Raw genomic sequence first — 21,231 nt, forward strand, 5'->3', positions numbered from 1 at the left:
AACCGCTATAGGCTAGGTAGAGTCATACACAGCTAACAAAATAAACAGTAAGCCAATACAGTGACTGATAGGAATAGAACCGCTATAGGCTAGGTGGAGTAATACACAGCTAACAAAATAAACAGTAAGCCAATACAGTGACTGATAGGAATAGAACCGCTATAGGCTAGGTGGAGAAATACACAGCTAACAAAATAAACAGTAAGCCAATACAGTGACTGATAGGAATAGAACCGCTATAGGCTAGGTGGAGTAATACACAGCTAACAAAATAAACAGTAAGCCAATACAGTGACTGATAGGAATAGAACGCTATAGGCTAGGTGGAGTAATACACAGCTAACAAAATAAACAGTAAGCCAATACAGTGACTGATAGGAACAGAACGCTATAGGCTAGGTGGAGTAATACACAGCTAACAAAATAAACAGTAAGCCAATACAGTGACTGATAGGAATAGAACGCTATAGGCTAGGTGGAGTAATACACAGCTAACAAAATAAACAGTAAGCCAATACAGTGACTGATAGGAACAGAACGCTATAGGCTAGGTGGGGTAATACACAGCTAACAAAATGAACAGTAAGCCAATACAGTGACTGATAGGAATAGAACGCTATAGGCTAGGTGGAGAAATACACAGCTAACAAAATAAACAGTAAGCCAATACAGTGACTGATAGGAATAGAACGCTATAGGCTTGGTGGAGTAATACACAGCTAACAAAATAAACAGTAAGCCAATACAGTGACTGATAGGAATAGAACCGCTATAGGCTAGGTGGAGTAATACACAGCTAACAAAATAAACAGTAAGCCAATACAGTGACTGATAGGAATAGAACCGCTATAGGCTAGGTGGAGTAATACACAGCTAACAAAATAAACAGTAAGCCAATACAGTGACTGATAGGAATAGAACCGCTATAGGCTAGGTGGAGAAATACACAGCTAACAAAATAAACAGTAAGCCAATACAGTGACTGATAGGAATAGAACCGCTATAGGCTAGGTGGAGTAATACACAGCTAACAAAATAAATAGTAAGCCAATACAGTGACTGATAGGAATAGAACCGCTATAGGCTAGGTGGAGTAATACACAGCTAACAAAATAAACAGTAAGCCAATACAGTGACTGATAGGAATAGAACGCTATAGGCTAGGTGGAGAAAAAATAAACAGCTAACAAAATAAACAGTAAGCCAATACAGTAACAAAATAAACAGTAATAGGAATAGGAATAGAACGCTATAGGCTAGGTGGAGAAATACACAGCTAACAAAATAAACAGTAAGCCAATACAGTGACTGATAGGAATAGAACGCTATAGGCTAGGTGGAGAAATACACAGCTAACAAAATAAACAGTAAGCCAATACAGTGACTGACTGAATAGGAAGGCAGGTGGAGAAATACACAGCTAACAAAATAAACAGTAAGCCAATACAGTGACTGATAGGAATAGAACGCTATAAGGTGGACACAGCTAACAAAATAAACAGTAAGCCAATACAGTGACTGATAGGAATAGAACGCTATAGGCTAGGTGGAGAAATACACAGCTAACAAAATAAACAGTAAGCCAATACAGTGACTGATAGGAACAGAACGCTATAGGCTAGGTGGAGTAATACACAGCTAACAAAATAAACAGTAAGCCAATACAGTGACTGATAGGAATAGAACCGCTATAGGTTAGGTGGAGTAATACATAGCTAACAAAATAAACAGTAAGCCAATACAGTGACTGATAGGAATAGAACCGCTATAGGCTAGGTGGAGTAATACACAGCTAACAAAATAAACAGTAAGCCAATACAGTGACTGATAGGAATAGAACCGCTATAGGCTAGGTGGAGTAATACACAGCTAACAAAATAAACAGTAAGCCAATACAGTGACTGATAGGAATAGAACGCTATAGGCTAGGTGGAGTAATACACAGCTAACAAAATAAACAGTAAGCCAATACAGTGACTGATAGGAACAGAACGCTATAGGCTAGGTGGAGTAATACACAGCTAACAAAATAAACAGTAAGCCAATACAGTGACTGATAGGAATAGAACGCTATAGGCTAGGTGGAGTAATACACAGCTAACAAAATAAACAGTAAGCCAATACAGTGACTGATAGGAACAGAACGCTATAGGCTAGGTGGAGTAATACACAGCTAACAAAATAAACAGTAAGCCAATACAGTGACTGATAGGAATAGAACGCTATAGGCTTGGTGGAGTAATACACAGCTAACAAAATAAACAGTAAGCCAATACAGTGACTGATAGGAATAGAACCGCTATAGGCTAGGTGGAGTAATACACAGCTAACAAAATAAACAGTAAGCCAATACAGTGACTGATAGGAACAGAACGCTATAGGCTAGGTGGAGTAATACACAGCTAACAAAATAAACAGTAAGCCAATACAGTGACTGATAGGAACAGAACGCTATAGGCTAGGTGGAGTAATACACAGCTAACAAAATAAACAGTAAGCCAATACAGTGACTGATAGGAATAGAACCGCTATAGGCTAGGTGGAGTAATACACAGCTAACAAAATAAACAGTAAGCCAATACAGTGACTGATAGGAATAGAACCGCTATAGGCTAGGTGGAGTAATACACAGCTAACAAAATAAACAGTAAGCCAATACAGTGACTGATAGGAATAGAACGCTATAGGCTAGGTGGAGTAATACACAGCTAACAAAATAAACAGTAAGCCAATACAGTGACTGATAGGAACAGAACGCTATAGGCTAGGTGGAGTAATACACAGCTAACAAAATAAACAGTAAGCCAATACAGTGACTGATAGGAATAGAACGCTATAGGCTAGGTCGAGTAATACACAGCTAACAAAATGAACAGTAAGCCAATACAGTGACTGATAGGAATAGAACGCTATAGGCTAGGTGGAGTAATACACAGCTAACAAAATAAACAGTAAGCCAATACAGTGACTGATAGGAATAGAACCGCTATAGGCTTGGTGGAGTAATACACAGCTAACAAAATAAACAGTAAGCCAATACAGTGACTGATAGGAATAGAACCGCTATAGGCTAGGTGGAGTAATACACAGCTAACAAAATAAACAGTAAGCCAATACAGTGACTGATAGGAATAGAACCGCTATAGGCTAGGTGGAGTAATACACAGCTAACAAAATAAACAGTAAGCCAATACAGTGACTGATAGGAATAGAACCGCTATAGGCTAGGTGGAGAAATACACAGCTAACAAAATAAACAGTAAGCCAATACAGTGACTGATAGGAATAGAACCGCTATAGGCTAGGTGGAGTAATACACAGCTAACAAAATAAACAGTAAGCCAATACAGTGACTGATAGGAATAGAACCGCTATAGGCTAGGTGGAGTAATACACAGCTAACAAAATAAACAGTAAGCCAATACAGTGACTGATAGGAATAGAACCGCTATAGGCTAGGTGGAGTAATACACAGCTAACAAAATAAACAGTAAGCCAATACAGTGACTGATAGGAATAGAACCGCTATAGGCTAGGTGGAGTAATACACAGCTAACAAAATAAACAGTAAGCCAATACAGTGACTGATAGGAATAGAACGCTATAGGCTAGGTGGAGTAATACACAGCTAACAAAATAAACAGTAAGCCAATACAGTGACTGATAGGAATAGAACGCTATAGGCTAGGTGGAGTAATACACAGCTAACAAAATAAACAGTAAGCCAATACAGTGACTGATAGGAACAGAACGCTATAGGCTAGGTGGAGTAATACACAGCTAACAAAATAAACAGTAAGCCAATACAGTGACTGATAGGAATAGAACCGCTATAGGCTAGGTGGAGTAATACACAGCTAACAAAATAAACAGTAAGCCAATACAGTGACTGATAGGAACAGAACGCTATAGGCTAGGTGGAGTAATACACAGCTAACAAAATAAACAGTAAGCCAATACAGTGAAGCTCAGGTTGAGGGTTGGATCACTGGTTGAGTCATACCAAAGACTCTTAAAATGAGACCAGGTCCCATATGTATCAAGCATCTCAAAGTTTTAGAATGAATTTCAAGATTCTTCTAATGGTTTTTAAATCAATCCACGATTGTGCACCCCAATACGTCAGACATGATTTTAAGTTATGTACCCAGTAGGTCCCTCAGATCCTCTGTCATTTTAACTATCCCAAAGCCTAGGACCAATAGGCATGGAGAGGCAGCCTTTAGTTATTATTAGAAGCCTGAGGGGGGTTGAAACTGTAGACATATTGAAAAGAGATCTTAAAACACACCTTTTTAGCTTTGCTTTTCCTTTCTGTGCTAGGTAGTCATTTATTTTTTATTGTTATTATTTTGTTTGTCCTCTTATGTTTGTTGTGTAGTAAATCTTCAAGTTTCTATTTTAATTGTTTTTTTGTTTTTTTCCTGTGACGGACATTGTGTTGCATTCCATGTCTGAAATGTGCTGTATAAATAAAGCTTGATTTGATTTGAAAGTAGAAGTGATGTTCTAGAATCAGTTTAGCCTTTTAGATTATAATGAATATGATTGTATGGGCGGGGAGAACCCGATCCTAGATCAGAACTCCTACTCTGAGATGCTTTATGAATACTGTCCCTGATGCCTCTGCTTGGCAGTAGAAGTAGAAGAATTGGGGGTAAGGCCTTACGACAGACTAGCGTCCTATCCAGGGGTAGTACTTGTACATCAAACTGCCTCACGCTAGGGAAAACGGGAGATGGGATCCTGCCCCATGGGCCGTTCTGACTCAGACAAGGCTTACTTACTCCCTAATGCAGTGAAGAGATTAATGCATTCAGTAGCCTGTGTGGCATCAAAGGTGCTGTAGGAGGTGTAGACCGTATTATCACCCTGTTTGGGCTGTCAGAATCAGCCTGTATATCACTCAGAAATCCCTGAAGTGTATGGGTGGGATAGGAAAACAGGATCATACTATAGCAATCTCACCTACGGGTGTGTGTGTGTGTGTGTGTGTGTGTGTGTGTGTGTGTGTGTGTGTGTGTGTGTGTGTGTGTGTGTGTGTGTGTGTGTGTGTGTGTGTGTGTGTGTGTGTGTGTGTGTGTGTGTGTGTGTGTGTGTGTGTGTGTGTGTGTGTGTGTGTGTGAGCGTCCGGGTAAGTGTAATCGTGTGAAGATATAGTGTTGGTCCGTGAGCCTGTGCACATGATTTACGTGTGTGTGTGTGTGTGTGTGTGTGTGCCCTCTCTTCGTTCGTATAGAGTCAAATGACCAACAGACTCTGAGACAGCTTCTACCCCCAAGCAATAAGAATAGCCAGACTGCTAAATAAGTTAATTACATGGTTAGACAAACTCACACACACACACACTACATCGACACTCCCACATAATCACATACAATACATACACTCACACACTACATCGACACTCCCACATAATCACATACAACACTACATACACATAATCACACAATACATACACTCACACACTACATCGACACTCCCACATAATCACATACAATACATACACTCACACACTACATCGACACTCCCACATAATCACATACAATACATACACTCACACACTACATCGACACTCCCACATAATCACATACAATACATACACTCACACACTACATCGACACTCCCACATAATCACATACAATACATACACACACACACTACATCGACACTCCCACATAATCACATACAATACATACACTCACACACTACATCGACACTCCCACATAATCACATACACTCATACACTCACACACTACATCGACACACTCCCACATAATCACATACACTCACACACACACACACACTACATCGACATAATCTCCCACATAATCACATACAATACATACACTCACACACACTACATCGACACTCCCACATAATCACATACAATACATACACTCACACACTACATCGACACTCCCACATAATCACATACAATACATACACTCACACACTACATCGACACTCCCACATAATCACATACAATACATACACTCACACACTACATCACATACACATCCCACATAATCACATACAATACATACACACACACACTACATCGACACTCCCACATAATCACATACAATACATACACTCACACACTACATCGACACTCCCACATAATCACATACAATACATACACTCACACACTACATCGACACTCCCACATAATCACATACAATACATACACACACACACTACATCGACACTCCCACATAATCACATACAATACATACACTCACACACTACATCGACACTCCCACATAATCACATACAATACATACACTCACACACTACATCGACACTCCCACATAATCACATACAATACATACACTCACACACTACATCGACACTCCCACATAATCACATACAATACATACACTCACACACTACATCGACACTCCCACATAATCACATACAAATCACATACACTCACACACTACATCGACACTCCCACATAATCACATACAATACATACACTCACACACTACATCGACACTCCCACATAATCACATACAATACATACACTCACACACTACATCGACACTCCCACATAATCACATACAATACATACACACACACACTACATCGACACTCCCACATAATCACATACAATACATACACTCACACACATACATCGACACATACAATACGACACTCCCACATAATCACATAATCACATACATACACACACACACTACATCGACACTCCCACATAATCACATACAATACATACACTCACACACTACATCGACACTCCCACATAATCACATACAATACATACACTCACACACTACATCGACACTCCCACATAATCACATACAATACATACACTCCCACATAATCACATACAATACATACACTCACACACTACATCGACACTCCCACATAATCACATACAATACATACACTCACACACTACATCGACACTCCCACATAATCACATACAATACATACACTCACACACTACATCGACTCACTCCCACATAATCACATACAATACATACACTCACACACTACATCGACACTCCCACATAATCACATACAATACATACACTCACACACTACATCGACACTCCCACATAATCACATACAATACATACACTCACACACTACATCGACACTCCCACATAATCACATACAATACATACACTCACACACTACATCGACACTCCCACATAATCACATACAATACATACACTCACACACTACATCGACACTCCCACATAATCACATACAATACATACACTCCCACATAATCACATACAATACATACACTCACACACTACATCGACACTCCCTCATAATCACATACAATACATACACTCCCACATAATCACATACAATACATACACTCACACACTACATCGACACTCCCACATAATCACATACAATACATACACTCACACACTTTTACATTTGCTGCTGCTACTCTGTTCATTATTATACTCTCAAAATAAATAAATAAATACAGTAGGTGGAGAGGTAGTTGTTTGGGCTGAATTATAGATGGGCTATGTACAGGTGCAGTAAACTGTGAGCTGCTCTGACAGCTGGTGCTTAAAGCTAGAGAGGGAGATAAGTGTTTCCAGTTTCAGAGATTGTTGTAGTTCGTTCCAGTCATTGGCAGCAGAGAACTGGAAGGAGAGGCGGCCAAAGGAAGAATTGTTTTTTGGGGTGACCAGAGAGATATACCTGCTGGAGCCCGTGCTACAGGTGGGTGCTGCTATGGTGACCAGCGAGCTGAGATAAGGTGGGACTTTACCTAGCAGGGTCTTGTAGATGACCTGGAGTCAGTGGGTTTGGCGACGAGTATGAAGCTAACTATATTGGTTTCTAGCTTCCCTGAAAAGTCGCTCTGGATAAGAGCGTCTGCTAAATGACTTAAATGTAAATGTAAAAGTTGCATATCACGGGGGCTGTTCGATGCTAATGCAGAACGCCATAGGATGTTTTTGTGTTGGTTAAGGGCAGTCCGGTCTGCAGAGAACCAAGGGCTATATCTGTTCCTGGTTCTAAATTTCAAATCAAATCAAATTTTATTTGTCACATACACATGGTTAGCAGATGTTAATGCGAGTGTAGTGAAATGCATGTGCGTCTAGTTCCGACAATGCAGTAATAACCAACGAGTAATCTAACCTAACAATTCCACAACTACTACCTTATACACACAAGTGTAAAGGGATAAAGAATATGTACATAAAGATATATGAATGAGTGATGGTACAGAACGGCATAGGCAAGATGCAGTAGATGGTATCGATTACAGTATATACATATGAGATGAGTAATGTAGGGTATGTAAACAAAGTGGCATAGTTTAAAGTGGCTAGTGATACATGTATTACATAAAGACGCAGTAGATGATATAGAGTACAATATATACATATGAGATGAGTAATGTAGGGTATGTAAACAAAGTGGCATAGTTTAAAGTGGCTAGTGATACATGTATTACATAAAGATGCAGTAGATGATATAGAGTACAGTATATACATATGAGATGAGTAGTGTAGGGTATGTAAACATATTAAGTGGCATTGTTTAAAGTGGCTAGTGATACATTTTTACATCAATTTTCATCAATTTCCATTATTAAAGTGGCTGGAGTTGAGTTAGTATGTTGGCAGCAGCCACTCAATGTTAGTGGTGGCTGTTTATCAGTCTGATGGCCTTGAGATAGAGGCTGTTTTTCAGTCTCTTGGTCCCTGCTTTGATGCACCTGTACTGACCTCACCTTCTGGATGATAGGGGGGTGAACAGGCAGTGGCTCGGGTGGTTGTTGTCCTTGATGATCTTTATGGCCTTCCTGTGACATCGGGTGGTGTATGTGTCCTGGATGGCAGGTAGTTTACCCCCGGTGATGCATTGTGCAGACCTCACTACCCTCTGGAGAGCCTTACGGTTGTGGGCGGAGCAGTTGCCGTACCAGGCGGTGATACAGCCCGACAGGATGCTCTCGATTGTGCATCTGTAAAAGTTTGTGAGTGCTTCTGGTGACAAGCCGAATTTCTTCAGCCTCCTGAGGTTGAAAAGGCGGTGCTGCGCCTTCTTCACAACGCTGTCTGTGTGGGTGGACTATTTCAGTTTGTCCGTGATTTGTACACCAAGGAACTTAAAACCTATTACACACTCCACTACTGTCCCGTCGATGTGGATAGGGGGGTGTTCCCTCTGCTGTTTCCTGAAGTCCACAATCACCTCCTTTGTTTTGTTGACGTTGAGTGTGAGGTTATTTTCCTGACACCACACTCCGAGGGCCCTCACCTCCTCCCTGTAGGCCGTCTCGTCGTTGTTGGTAATCAAGCCTACCACTGTGGTGTCGTCCGCAAACTTGATGATTGAGTTGGAGGCGTGCATGGCCACGCAGTCGTGGGTGAACAGGGAGTACAGCAGAGGGCTCAGAACGCACCCTTGTGGGGCCCCAGTGTTGAGGATCAGCGGGGTGGAGATGTTGTTACCTACCCTCACCACCTGGGGGCGGCCCGTCAAAGTCCAGTACCCAGTTGCACAGGGTGAGGTCGAGACCCAGGGTCTCGAGCTTGATGATACCCCGGCCAGGTCGATTAGAAAGGCCTGCTCGCTGAAGTATTTCAGGGAGCGTTTGACAGTGATGAGTGGAGGACGTTTGACCGCTGACCCATTACGGATGCAGGCAATGAGGCAGTGATCGCTGAGATTTTGGTTGAAAACAGCAGAGGTGTATTTAGAGGGCAAGTTGGTTCGGATGATATCTATGAGGGTACCCGTATCTACGGCTTTGGGGTGGTACCTGGTAGGTTCATTGATAATTTGTGTGAGATTGAGGGCATCAAGCTTAGATTGTAGGATGGCTGGGGTGTTAAGCATGTTCCAGTTTAGGTCGGCAAGCAGCACGAGCTCTGAAGATAGATGGGGGGCAATCAGTTCACATATGGTGTCCAGAGCACAGCTGGGGGCAGAGGGTGGTCTATCGCAGGCGGCAACGGTGAGAGACTTGTTTTTAGAGAGGTGGATTTTTAAAAGTAGAAGTTCAAATTGTTTGGGTACAGACCTGGATAGTAGGACAGAACTCTGCAGGCTATCTTTGCAGTAGATTGCAACACCGCCCCCTTTGGCCGTTCTATCTTGTCTGAAAATGTTGTAGTTAGGGATGAAGATTTCAGAATTTTTGGTGGTCTTCCTAAGCCAGGATTCAGTCACGGCTAGAACATCCGGGGTGGCAGAGTGTGCTAAAGCAGTGAATAAAACAAACTTAGGGAGGAGGCTTCTAATGTTAACATGCATGAAACCAAGGCTATTACGGTTTTTTATTTTTTTTATTTTTTATTTCACCTTTATTTAACCAGGTAGGCTAGTTGAGAACAGGTTCTCATTTGCAACTGCGACCTGGCCAAGATAAAGCATAGCAGTGTGAACAGACAACACAGAGTTACACATGGAGTAAACAATTAACAAGTCAATAACACAGTAGAGAAAAAAAGGGGAGTCTATATACAATGTGTGCAAAAGGCATGAGGAGGTAGGCGAATAATTACAATATTGCAGATTAACACTGGAGTAATAAATGATCAGATGATCATGTACAGGTAGAGATATTGGTGTGCAAAAGAGCAGAAAAGTAAATCAATAAAAACTGTGGGGATGAGGTAGGTGAAAATGGGTGGGCTATTTACCAATAGATTATGTACAGCTGCAACGATCGGTTAGCTGCTCAGATAGCTGATGTTTAAAGTTGGTGAGGGAGATAAAATTCTCCAACTTCAGCGATTTTTGCAATTCGTTCCAGTCACAGGCAGCAGAGTACTGGAACGAAAGGCGGCCGAATGAGGTGTTGGCTTTAGGGATGATCAATGAGATACACCTGCTGGAGCGCGTGCTACGGATGGGTGTTGCCATCGTGACCAGTGAGCTGAGATAAGGCGGAGCTTGCCTAGCATGGCCTTGTAGATGACCTGAGCCAGTGGGTCTGGCGACGAATATGTAGCGAGGGCCAGCCGACTAGAGCATACAAGTCGCAGTGGTGGGTAGTATAAGGTGCTTTAGTGACAAAACGGATGGCACTGTGATAAACTGCATCCAGTTTGCTGAGAAGAGTGTTGGAAGCAATATTGTAGATGACATCGCCGAAGTCGAGGATCGGTAGGATAGTCAGTTTTACTAGGGTAAGCTTGGCAGCGTGAGTGAAGGAGGCTTTGTTGCGGAATAGAAAGCCGACTCTTGATTTGATTTTCGATAGGAGATGTTTGATATGGGTCTGGAAGGAGAGTTTGCAGTCTAGCCAGACACCTAGGTACTTATAGGTGTCCACATATTCAAGGTCGGAACCATCCAGTGTGGTGATGCTAGTCGGGCATGCGGGTGCAGGCAGCGATCGGTTGAAAAGCATGCATTTGGTTTTACTAGCGTTTAAGAGCAGTTGGAGGCCACGGAAGGAGTGTTGTATGGCATTGAAGCTCGATTGGAGGTTAGATAGCACAGTGTCCAATGACGGGCCGAAAGTGTATAGAATGGTGTCGTCTGCGTAGAGGTGGATCAGGGAATCGCCCGCAGCAAGGGCAACATCATTGATATATACAGAGAAAAGAGTCGGCCCGAGAATTGAACCCTGTGGCACCCCCATTGAGACTGCCAGAGGACCGGACAACATGCCCTCCGATTTGACACACTGAACTCTGTCTGCAAAGTAATTGGTGAACCAGGCAAGGCAGTCATCCGAAAAACCGAGGCTACTGAGTCTGCCGATAAGACCAGACCAGGTTACAGAAGTCATCAAAAGAGAGTGCCTGGCGAATAGGAGTGGAGCTAGGCACTGCAGGGCCTGGATTCACCTCTACATCACCAGAGGAACAGAGGAGGAGTAGGATGAGGGTACGGCTAAAAACTATGAGAATTGGCCGTCAAACGTCTGGAACAGAGAGTAAAAGGAGGTTTCTGGGGGCGATAAAATAGCTTCAAGGTATAATGTACAGACAAAGGTATGGTAGGATGTGAATACAGTGGAGGTAAACCTAGGTATTGAGTAATGATGAGAGAGATATTGTCTCTAGAAACATAATTGAAACCAGGTGATGTCATCGCATGTGTGGGTGGTGTAACTGAAAGGTTGGATAAGGTATAGTGAGAAGGGCTAGAGGCTCTACAGTGAAATGAGCCAATAAACACTAACCAGAACAGCATTTCCGTCGGTAGATTAGTGGGGTTCCGTGTGGTAGAGGGGATCAATCCAATTGGCAAAATAGATATAGTTATAGTGACCCAAGAAGAATTGTCCGATAAACCTATTCAGATAGCAGTCGATAAGACAGCTAACGATTAGCTGCCCGCAGATGGGTATTCAGGTAATGTCGCGACGGAGGGGCCAGTTGGATAACTCCCTCGGGAAGATAACGTTGGTAGTCCAGTCATGAAGGCCCGGTGGGGCTCCGCATCGGCAGTAAAACGGGTTCGGAGTGGCTGATGGAACTCTTCAGCTGGCTAGCTCCGGAATAATTTATATTTGCTCCGGGATCGACGTAAGCCAATAGTCACACGGATAGCAGCTAGCTAGCTGTGAGATCCAGGTGTAAATGTCCAGAGCTTGCAGTTGAAATCCGGAGATATGGAGAGAAGCTTTTCGAGCTAAAGGATAGCTGATGACCACAACCCGTGGTTAGCTGAATACTAACGTTAGCCAGTAAACTGGCTTGCTTCTGGCTAGCTTCAATTGTGGATTTCAGATTTAAGGTAAATAAGACTTTTTTAAATTTTATTGGTGAGGCGGGTTGCAGGAGAGTGTTTTGAAGTTTGAAAAGAAAATATATAAAAGATATGCAAAGAAAGGTGTAAATATATATATACACGGGACACGACAAGACGAGGACAAAGGACGTCTGACTGCTATGCCATCTTGGGTAATAATCTTGGATAATAAATAATGCCTAGTCACTGCCTTAATGTACATACAGTGGGGCAAAAAAGTATTTAGTCAGCCACCAATTGTGCAAGTTCTCCCACTTAAAAAGATGAGAGAGGCCTGTAATTTTTTATCATAGGTACACTTCAACTATGACAGACAAAATGAGAAAAAAAAAACAGAAAATCACAATGTAGGATTTTTAATGAATTTATTTGCAAATTATGGTGGAAAATAAGTATGTGGCCTTTTATAAATGCATTTCATGCAATGCTACATCATTTTAGATGACTGGAGACTTTAGCAGTATCTTTTTTAATACAGCAGAAATTATGGAAATGACAGGCTACTTTGACACTAAGAAACTGAGTGAATCTGGGATCAATAAAAACGAGCTGGTCTTGAAACCATCGATAGGCTAGACCTAGGAGTGTGGAGACACATATTGTACTGTATGAGAAGGAAGTTCTAGTCCTAAAAAAAGCTTTCCAGTTTCACTGACTCACCCAATGATGCGCAGCTCACTCACAGTCGATGGCCGATAAACTTGTGCCAAAAGCCTATCTCAATTCAAATGTTATTTGTCACATGCGCCGAATACCGTGAAATGCTTACTCACAAGCCCTTAGCCAACAATGCAGTTCAAGAAATCATAACAATCACCCCAACAATGGCCAGGAGTTGGTCTATATAGGCTAGCTACAATGTTGCGCAATTCTTAGAATATCAGGTACGTTTTCACATTATGTTCTTTAGGGGAAGGAGAATTACAGAGGAGCCAAATGGGTTCCCGGAACGAAACACTCCAAAACTGAGAGGTGCCGGATCTGGTTCCGGTAGGATCCGGCTCAAATTAAGCACTGGTTGTGATGTACTCCTTTATCACGGCAGCCCCCCCCCCCCCACACACACACACACACACACACACACACACACACACACTGTCAGTCTTCTTGTATGCTAATCTGACCCACTCTTCCTGACAGGGGTCTCTGCCCACAGATGCACACTTCAAGTCCCTGTCATAAACTCCACTTTACCGCCCGGCCGCCTCGCACGCCGCATCAAAACAAATGTCACCCCTGATGATGATGACAACAAACCACTTTAATTTATGCCACCATAAAACCCCAACTGCCAGCGCAGCCGCCAATCACTCCAGGAGGTGTAACAAGCAGCAGATGGGGCGTGTGATTTGACAGGTCGTTAAAGTGACAGGCGGCATTGACAGGCGGGCGGGATCAAGGACCTGACAGGGCCACCTCCCTCCTTCCCTCCTTTATCTTCTCCCTCTCTTCCTTTCTCGTCCTCTCATGGATTTTTCTGTGGCTGTCCCTCCCCCCACACCTTGCGATGGCATAAACACACACACACACTGCCGACTCTAAACAGAGCATCACAGCCAGCGTGAGATGACAGCAAACACACTTGGAGTGTCAGAACAGAGGCTCTCTTTGATCCCGTACAATGACAAAGAGTAACACACACACGTGAACAGACGGACTATACGCACTTAACGATACTCCAAACACAGGTGTGCATAAGTGTGTGTGTGTGTATGTGTGTGTGTGTGTGTGTGTGTGTGTGTGTGTGTGTGTGTGTGATATATATAGATATTCTTTATTTTTTACTATTTTAGATACTGTAGCATAATAATAAAGACATCAAAACTTTGAAACAATACATGTGGAATCATGATGTAGTTACCAAATAACTGTTCAATATATTTTATATTTGAGATTCTTCAAAGTAGCCACCCTTTGCCTTGATGACAGCTTGGCATTCTCTCAACCAGCTTCACATGGAATGCTTTTCCAACAGTCTTGAATGTGTTCCCACATATGCTTGAGCACTTGTTGGCTGATTTTCCTTCACCCTGCAGTCCAAATCATCCCAAACCATCTCAATTGGGTTGAGGTCGGGTGATTGTGGAGGCCAGGTCATCTGATACAGGACTCCATCCCTCTCCTTCTTGGTCAAATAGCCCTTACACAGCCTGGAGGTGTGTTTTGGGTCATCGTCCTGTTGAAAAACAAATTAGTCCCACTAAGCGCAAACCAGATGGGATTGAGTTTCGCTGCAGAATGCTAGGTAGCCATTATGGTTAAGTGTGCCTTGAATTCTAAATAAATCACAGACAGTGACACCAGCAAAGCACCCCCACACCATCACACCTCCTCCTCCATGCTTCACGGTGGGAACCACACATGCAGAGATCATCCTTTGCTTCTCACAAAGACACATCGTTTGGAACCAAAAATCTTACATTTGGACTCATTAGACCAAAGGACAGATTTCTACCGGTCTAATGTCCATTGCTCGTGTTTCTTGGTCCAAGCAAGCCTCTCCTTCTTATTGGTGTCCTCTATTAGTGGTTTCTTTGCAGCAATTCGACCATGAAGGCCTGATTCACGCAGTCTCCTCTGAACAGATGATGTTGAGATGTGTCTGTTACTTGAACTCTGTGAAGCATTTATTTGGGCTGCAATTTCTGAGGCTGGCAATTCTAATGAATTTATGCTCTGCAGCAGAGGTACGTTTCCTGTTGCGGTCCTCATGAGAGTTAGTTTCCTCATAGCGCTTGATGGTTTTAGCGACTGCACTTGAAGAAACTTTTGAAGTTCTTGAAATTTTCCGGATTGACTGACCTTCATGTCTTAAAGTCATGATGGACTGTTGTTTCTCTTTGCTTATTTGAGTCGTTCTTGCTATAATATGGACATGGTCTTTTACCAAATAGAGCTATCTTCTGTATACCAACCCTACATTGTCACAACACAACTGATTGGCTCAAACGCATTAAGAAGGAAATGTACTTTTAACAAGGCACACCTGTTAATTTAAATGCATTTCAGGCGACTACCTCATGAAGCTGGTTGAGAGAATGCCAAGAGTGGTGCAAAGCTGTAATCAAGGCAAAGGGTGGCTACTTTGAAGAATCTCAAATATAAAATTTATTTTGATTTGTTTAACACTTTTTTGGTTACTACATGATACCATATGTGTTATTTCATAGTTTTGACGTCTTCACTATTATTCTACAATGTCGAAAATAGTAAAAATGAAGAAAAACCCTTGAATGAGTAGGTGTGTCCAAACTTTTGACTGGTACTGTATATACATCTGCCACTGCACAAGCCTGCATGTGTGTGTCAATGAATGTGTTTATATGACTGTGTGTATTATTAACTAAAAACACATACATTGACACAGCCCCACTCACAGTCACAACCACACAAAGGCTGCCCCAACACACACGTTCGGCCCAGATCCTGTGACAAAGGGCCATAGCATTCTAAAACCTTACCATTTCACTGGCATAAGACCCAAGCTCCCTGACACTATCACCCTCATCTCTAAAATGCTTCCTTCCCTACACCTGCTGGATTTAAGTGCATCCTACAGTTAAACCAGATTATAAGAAACCCCTGAAGAGACCAAGCCAGAGAGAATCTCAATTTCATTTATTTGATTCCTCACGTTATCTCTCTCCTTGCCTCCTTCTCAAAACAGATTGGATGAGGAACCTCTGACATTCTCATCCAATGAGTTTTGAGAAGGAGGCGAGGAAAGAGGCAAGGAAAGAGGATTAAAGGAATCAAGGAAGTGCAATTGAGATTCACCCCCTGAGAAATAATTCCACCAGCCTTACCTTCAGCAGGTCAATCTCCTTGATGCAGTCCTGGCGAGCCTTGGCGTCCATCATTTCAAATATCTAAAGAAAAGAACAACGAAGTTTGTACCGTTATCCGACTGCATTGTCAGAGGTATTCCATAGAATCCTCAGCCAGCTCTAACACATAACCCCAGTGCCCAGCGTAACGCCAGTGATCTTCACGTCTAGACCTGTAGAGCAGAAGTGTGTCTAGGCCTCTGACCCAAACACTAACCAACATGGTTCAGTAGTTTCAAGCATTAGACTGGGGAAAAACACTGCGCACACTGTGGCCTTCCTGGCCCAGACGTGAACCAAACTGCCTTTGCCAACCCTTGGCTGTATCTCAATAATCCTTGATTAGCACTGATGTGAAAGGACGATGTCAGTGAAACAAATAGCTGGTTTGGTAGAGCCAGGTATTCACCATATCGTCTTCCCCTTTTCTATGTTTCACAGAGCAGTGCACACGAATGAGGAGAGACGGGGAGAGGAAGCCACTTTAGACTACTGAGATGTACCTATAGAGTAAATGCCAAAAAGGATAGGACTCAATATAGTACCTGGACTTTCTTCAGAGCCACATGCTGGCCCTCCAGAAGGTAGGTGGCTTTGTAGACCTCGCTGAACTGGCCCCGGCCAATCTTCTTCTCAATGCGGAAGTTGGCCAGCGTGCAGCAGTACTGGTGGCTCTGCAGGTTTCTCAGTGAGGGGAAGAAGAATGGACAGTTTTAGTTAGGGAGAAATACTGTAGTAACCTGTTGAGAGAGAAGGTTCATATGCCCATGTTGGCTTGGATAGGATTGGCACATCTATTGATGTGCATGAGTGACAGTTCTCTGGGATTTGAATGAATGTGCCTTAATATCACTCAGGTGAGTTATTCATATAAACAGTGGCATTAACATTTGACAATGGCTACAGTTTTCTCCAAGGTTGGACATACATGCACTGGTATGTCTGTAGCATCCTTGAGCGACACAACAGTAACTAAAACCCATCTGAAAAATGTAGAAGAGTAGCTAACGATTCTGTGTACTAAACATGTCTGTCAGTTCTAGGAACCAAACTCAGCAAAAAAAGAAGTGTCCACTCACTGTCAACTGCGTTTATTTTCAGCAAACTTAACATCTGTAAATATTTGTATGAACATAACAAGATTGAACAACTGTGACATAAACTGAACAAGTTCCACAGACATGTGACTAACAGAAATGGAATAATGTGTCCCTGAACAAAAGGGGGGTCAAAATCAAAAGTAACAGTCAGTATCTGGTGTGGCCACCAGCTACATTAAGTACTGCAGTGCATCTCCTCCTCAGGGACTGCACCAGATTTGCCAGTTCTTGCTGTGAGATGTTACCCCACTCTTCCACCAAGGCACCTGCAAGTACCCAGACATTTCTGGGGGAATGGCCCCAGCCCCCACCCTCCAATCCAACAGGTCCCAGAAGTGCTCAATGGGATTGAGATCCGGGCTCTTCGCTGGCCATGGCAGAACACTGACATTCCTGTCTTGCAGGAAATTACACACAGAACTAGCAGTATGGCTAGTGGCATTGTCATGCTGGAGGGGCATGTCAGGATGAGCCTGCGGGAAGGGTACCACATGAGGGAGGAGGATGTCTTCCCTGTAAAGCACAGCGTTGAGATTGCCTGCAATGACAATAAGCTCAGTCCGATGATGCTGTGACACACCACCCCAGACCATGACGGACCCTCCACCTCCAAATCGATCCCGCTCCAGAGTAAAGGCCTCTGTGTAACGCTCATTCCTTCAACGATAAACACAAATCTGACCACCACCCCTGGTGAGACAAAACCGCGACTTGTCAGGGAAGAGCAATTTTTGCCAGTCCTGTCTGGTCCAGCGACGGTGGGTTTGTGCCCATAGGTGACATTGTTACCAGTGATGTCTGGTGAGGACCTGCCTTACAACAGGCCTACAAGCCCTCAGTTCAGCCTCTCTCAGCCTATTACGGACAGTCTGAGCACTGATGGAGGGATTGTGCGTTTGGGTGTAACTCGGGCAGTTGTTGTTCCCATCCTGTACCTGTCCCGCAGGTGTGATGTTCGAATTTACCGATACTGTAGGTATTGTTACACGTAGTCTGCCACTGAGAGGACAATCAGCTTTCCGCCCTGTAGCGCTGTCTTAGGCGTCTCACGGTACGGACATTGTAATTTATTGCCCTGGCCACATCTGCAGTCCTCATGCGTCCTTGCAGCATGCCTCCATGCAGATGAGCAGGGACTCTGGGCATCTTTCTTTTGGTGTTTTTCAGAGTCAGTAGAAAGGCCTCTTTAGTGTCCTAAGTTTTCATAACTGTGACCTTAATTGCCTACCATCTGTAAGTGTCTTAACGACCGTTCCACAGGTGCATGTTCATTACTTGTTTATGGTTCATTGAACGAGCATGGGGAACAGCGTTTAACCTGTTGCTTCTACTCGGGACGCTTGCGTCCCAACTAGAGCTCTGGAAATGCAAATGCGCTACGCTAAATGCTAATAGTATTAGTTAAAACTCAAAAGTTCATTAAAATACACATGCAGGGTATCGAATTAAAGCTACACTCGTTGTGAATCCAGGCAACAAGTCAGATTTTTAAAATGCTTTTCGGCGAAAGCATGAGAAGCTATTATCTGATAGCATGCAACACCCCAAAAGACCCACAGGGAACGTAAACAAAATAATTAGCATTTCGGCGTTACACAAACCGCACAATAAAATAGAAAACATTCATTACCTTTCACCATCTTCTTTGTTGGCACTCCTAGATGTCCCATAAACACTATTTGGGTCTTTATTTCGATTAAATCGGTCCATATAAAGCCTAGATATCGTTATATGTAGACTGTGTGATAAACGAAAAAACATCGTTTCAAAACGTAACGTCATTTTTAAAATTCAAAAAGTCGACGATAAACTTTCACAAAACACTTGAAATACGTTTGTAATGCAACTTTAGGTATTAGTAAACGTTAATAAGCGATAAAATTCATCAGGAGCGATGTAAAGATCATTAGCTGTCCGTCTGGAAAAATGTCCGGCTAGAAACTCAATCGAAAATATCCGGTCCTAGACCAGATTAGATACGGTGTCCTGCATGTGTTTGACCAAGAAAAAACTCGAAGGAAATGACAAGACTCTAGACACCGTGTGGAAGCTGTAGGTACTGCAACCTCAGTCAATTAATTGTGGTTCACCTTTATCAATGGGATCAAGTAGCGCATGGATATATTTTCCCATTTTCAGTGATCAGTTTTTCCTGTGCTTTTCGATGTAAATGCTGTTCTGGTAAAGCCACAGCAGTGATTTAACCAGTTTTTTAAACGTCTGAGTGTTTTCTATCCACACAGACTAAGCAAATGCATATACTATATTCCTGGCATGAGTAGCAGGGCGCTGAAATGTTGCGCGATTTTTAACAGAATGTTCAAAAAAGTAGAGGGTCGACTGAAGAGGTTAAACCCTTTACAATGAAGATCTGTGAAAATATTTGGAAGACAGGGTCCTGAAAAAGGGACATTTATTTTTTTACTGAGTTTATATGGCACAGCTAAGGGTCCGCAAGTCACTCAGTCACTCTGTAAAAGATTCTCACTCATACTGTATCACAGTGTTGACACTGGCTAACATGCTGACAATAGACAAGGCTGAAAATATAGTTCAGTTTGTCTTCCATTTACACAGAGCATCAGTCGTTCACACAGTACATGTACCCAGCCAACCAAATGTTCCTGACCATGTCACATTTCAGGTTCCAATTCAAATCAGTTCACACAACAATGTGCCTTCTGTATACAGTTCCATAGTGGCCAATGTCACACCCAGGTTTCTAGGGCAAGATGGTATCTAGGGCAATATTAATTCTAGGGCAAGATGGATTCTAGGGCAAGAAGGTTTCTTGGGCAAGATGTATTCTAGGGCAAGATGGATTCTTGGGCAAGAAGGTTTCTAGGGCAAGATGGATTCTAGGGCAAGATGGATTCTAGGGCAATATGGTTTCTAGGGCAAGATGTTTTTTAGGGCAAGATGGATTCTAGGGCAAGATGGTTTTTAGGGCAAGATGGATTCTAGGGCAAGATGGTTTTTAGGGCAATATGGATTCTAGGGCAATATGGTTTCTAGGGCAAGATGTTTTTTAGGGCAAGATGGATTCTAGGGCAAGATGGTTTCTAGGGCAAGATGGTTTCTAGGGCAAGAAGGTTTCTATGGCAAGATACAATGCTGAGAGGAAAGTATCTCCCTTTATGCCACTTAGAAGACACTTTTATCCAAGAAAGTGAGTGCATACATTTTGAGTATGTGATCCAAACGGGAATTGAACCCACAACCTCGGTATTGCTAGTGTCACACTCTTACCAACTGAGCAACATGGGACCAGCATAGCTGGGTGGTTCAGTTGGTAAATCAAAGCATCTGTGGTCCTTTCTGTACCACCGGTCTGTCTCGGTGGCACAAGCCTCCCAACGGCTCCCCTTTTTGACAGACAGCCAGCCGTTATTGATGCCATTTGTAATTGCCATAATTGTTTCGAGGGGAGGGCTGGGGTGTGTCTGTGTGTGTCGATGCTAATACTGAGCGACACAAACCCTGGGTGACACACACTCTGATGCTTGGCGCCGTGGAATATTCCCAGCTGCTCATTTACATATGCGCTGACCCAGATTAGCATGCTCTATTAGAGTGCC

General features: G+C 42.8%; 1 protein-coding gene across 2 annotated transcripts in view; it reads right to left on the bottom strand.

The window, feature by feature from the left end:
• The window catches only part of nek6 (NIMA-related kinase 6), a 90,853-nt gene that overhangs the window by 28,310 nt on the left and 41,312 nt on the right, over positions 1-21,231 (bottom strand). For both annotated transcript variants that reach the window (XM_029647394.2, XM_029647401.2), the window contains exons 3-4: positions 17,099-17,227; positions 16,533-16,595 (exon numbers count right to left, since the gene is read on the bottom strand). In XM_029647394.2, the coding sequence (XP_029503254.1) occupies positions 16,533-16,595; positions 17,099-17,227 (192 nt within the window). The remainder of the gene's footprint in view (positions 1-16,532; positions 16,596-17,098; positions 17,228-21,231) is intronic.

Source organism: Oncorhynchus nerka, linkage group LG4 (assembly GCF_034236695.1).
Source record: "Oncorhynchus nerka isolate Pitt River linkage group LG4, Oner_Uvic_2.0, whole genome shotgun sequence".
In the NCBI taxonomy this organism is placed as follows: Eukaryota; Metazoa; Chordata; class Actinopteri; order Salmoniformes; family Salmonidae; genus Oncorhynchus; species Oncorhynchus nerka.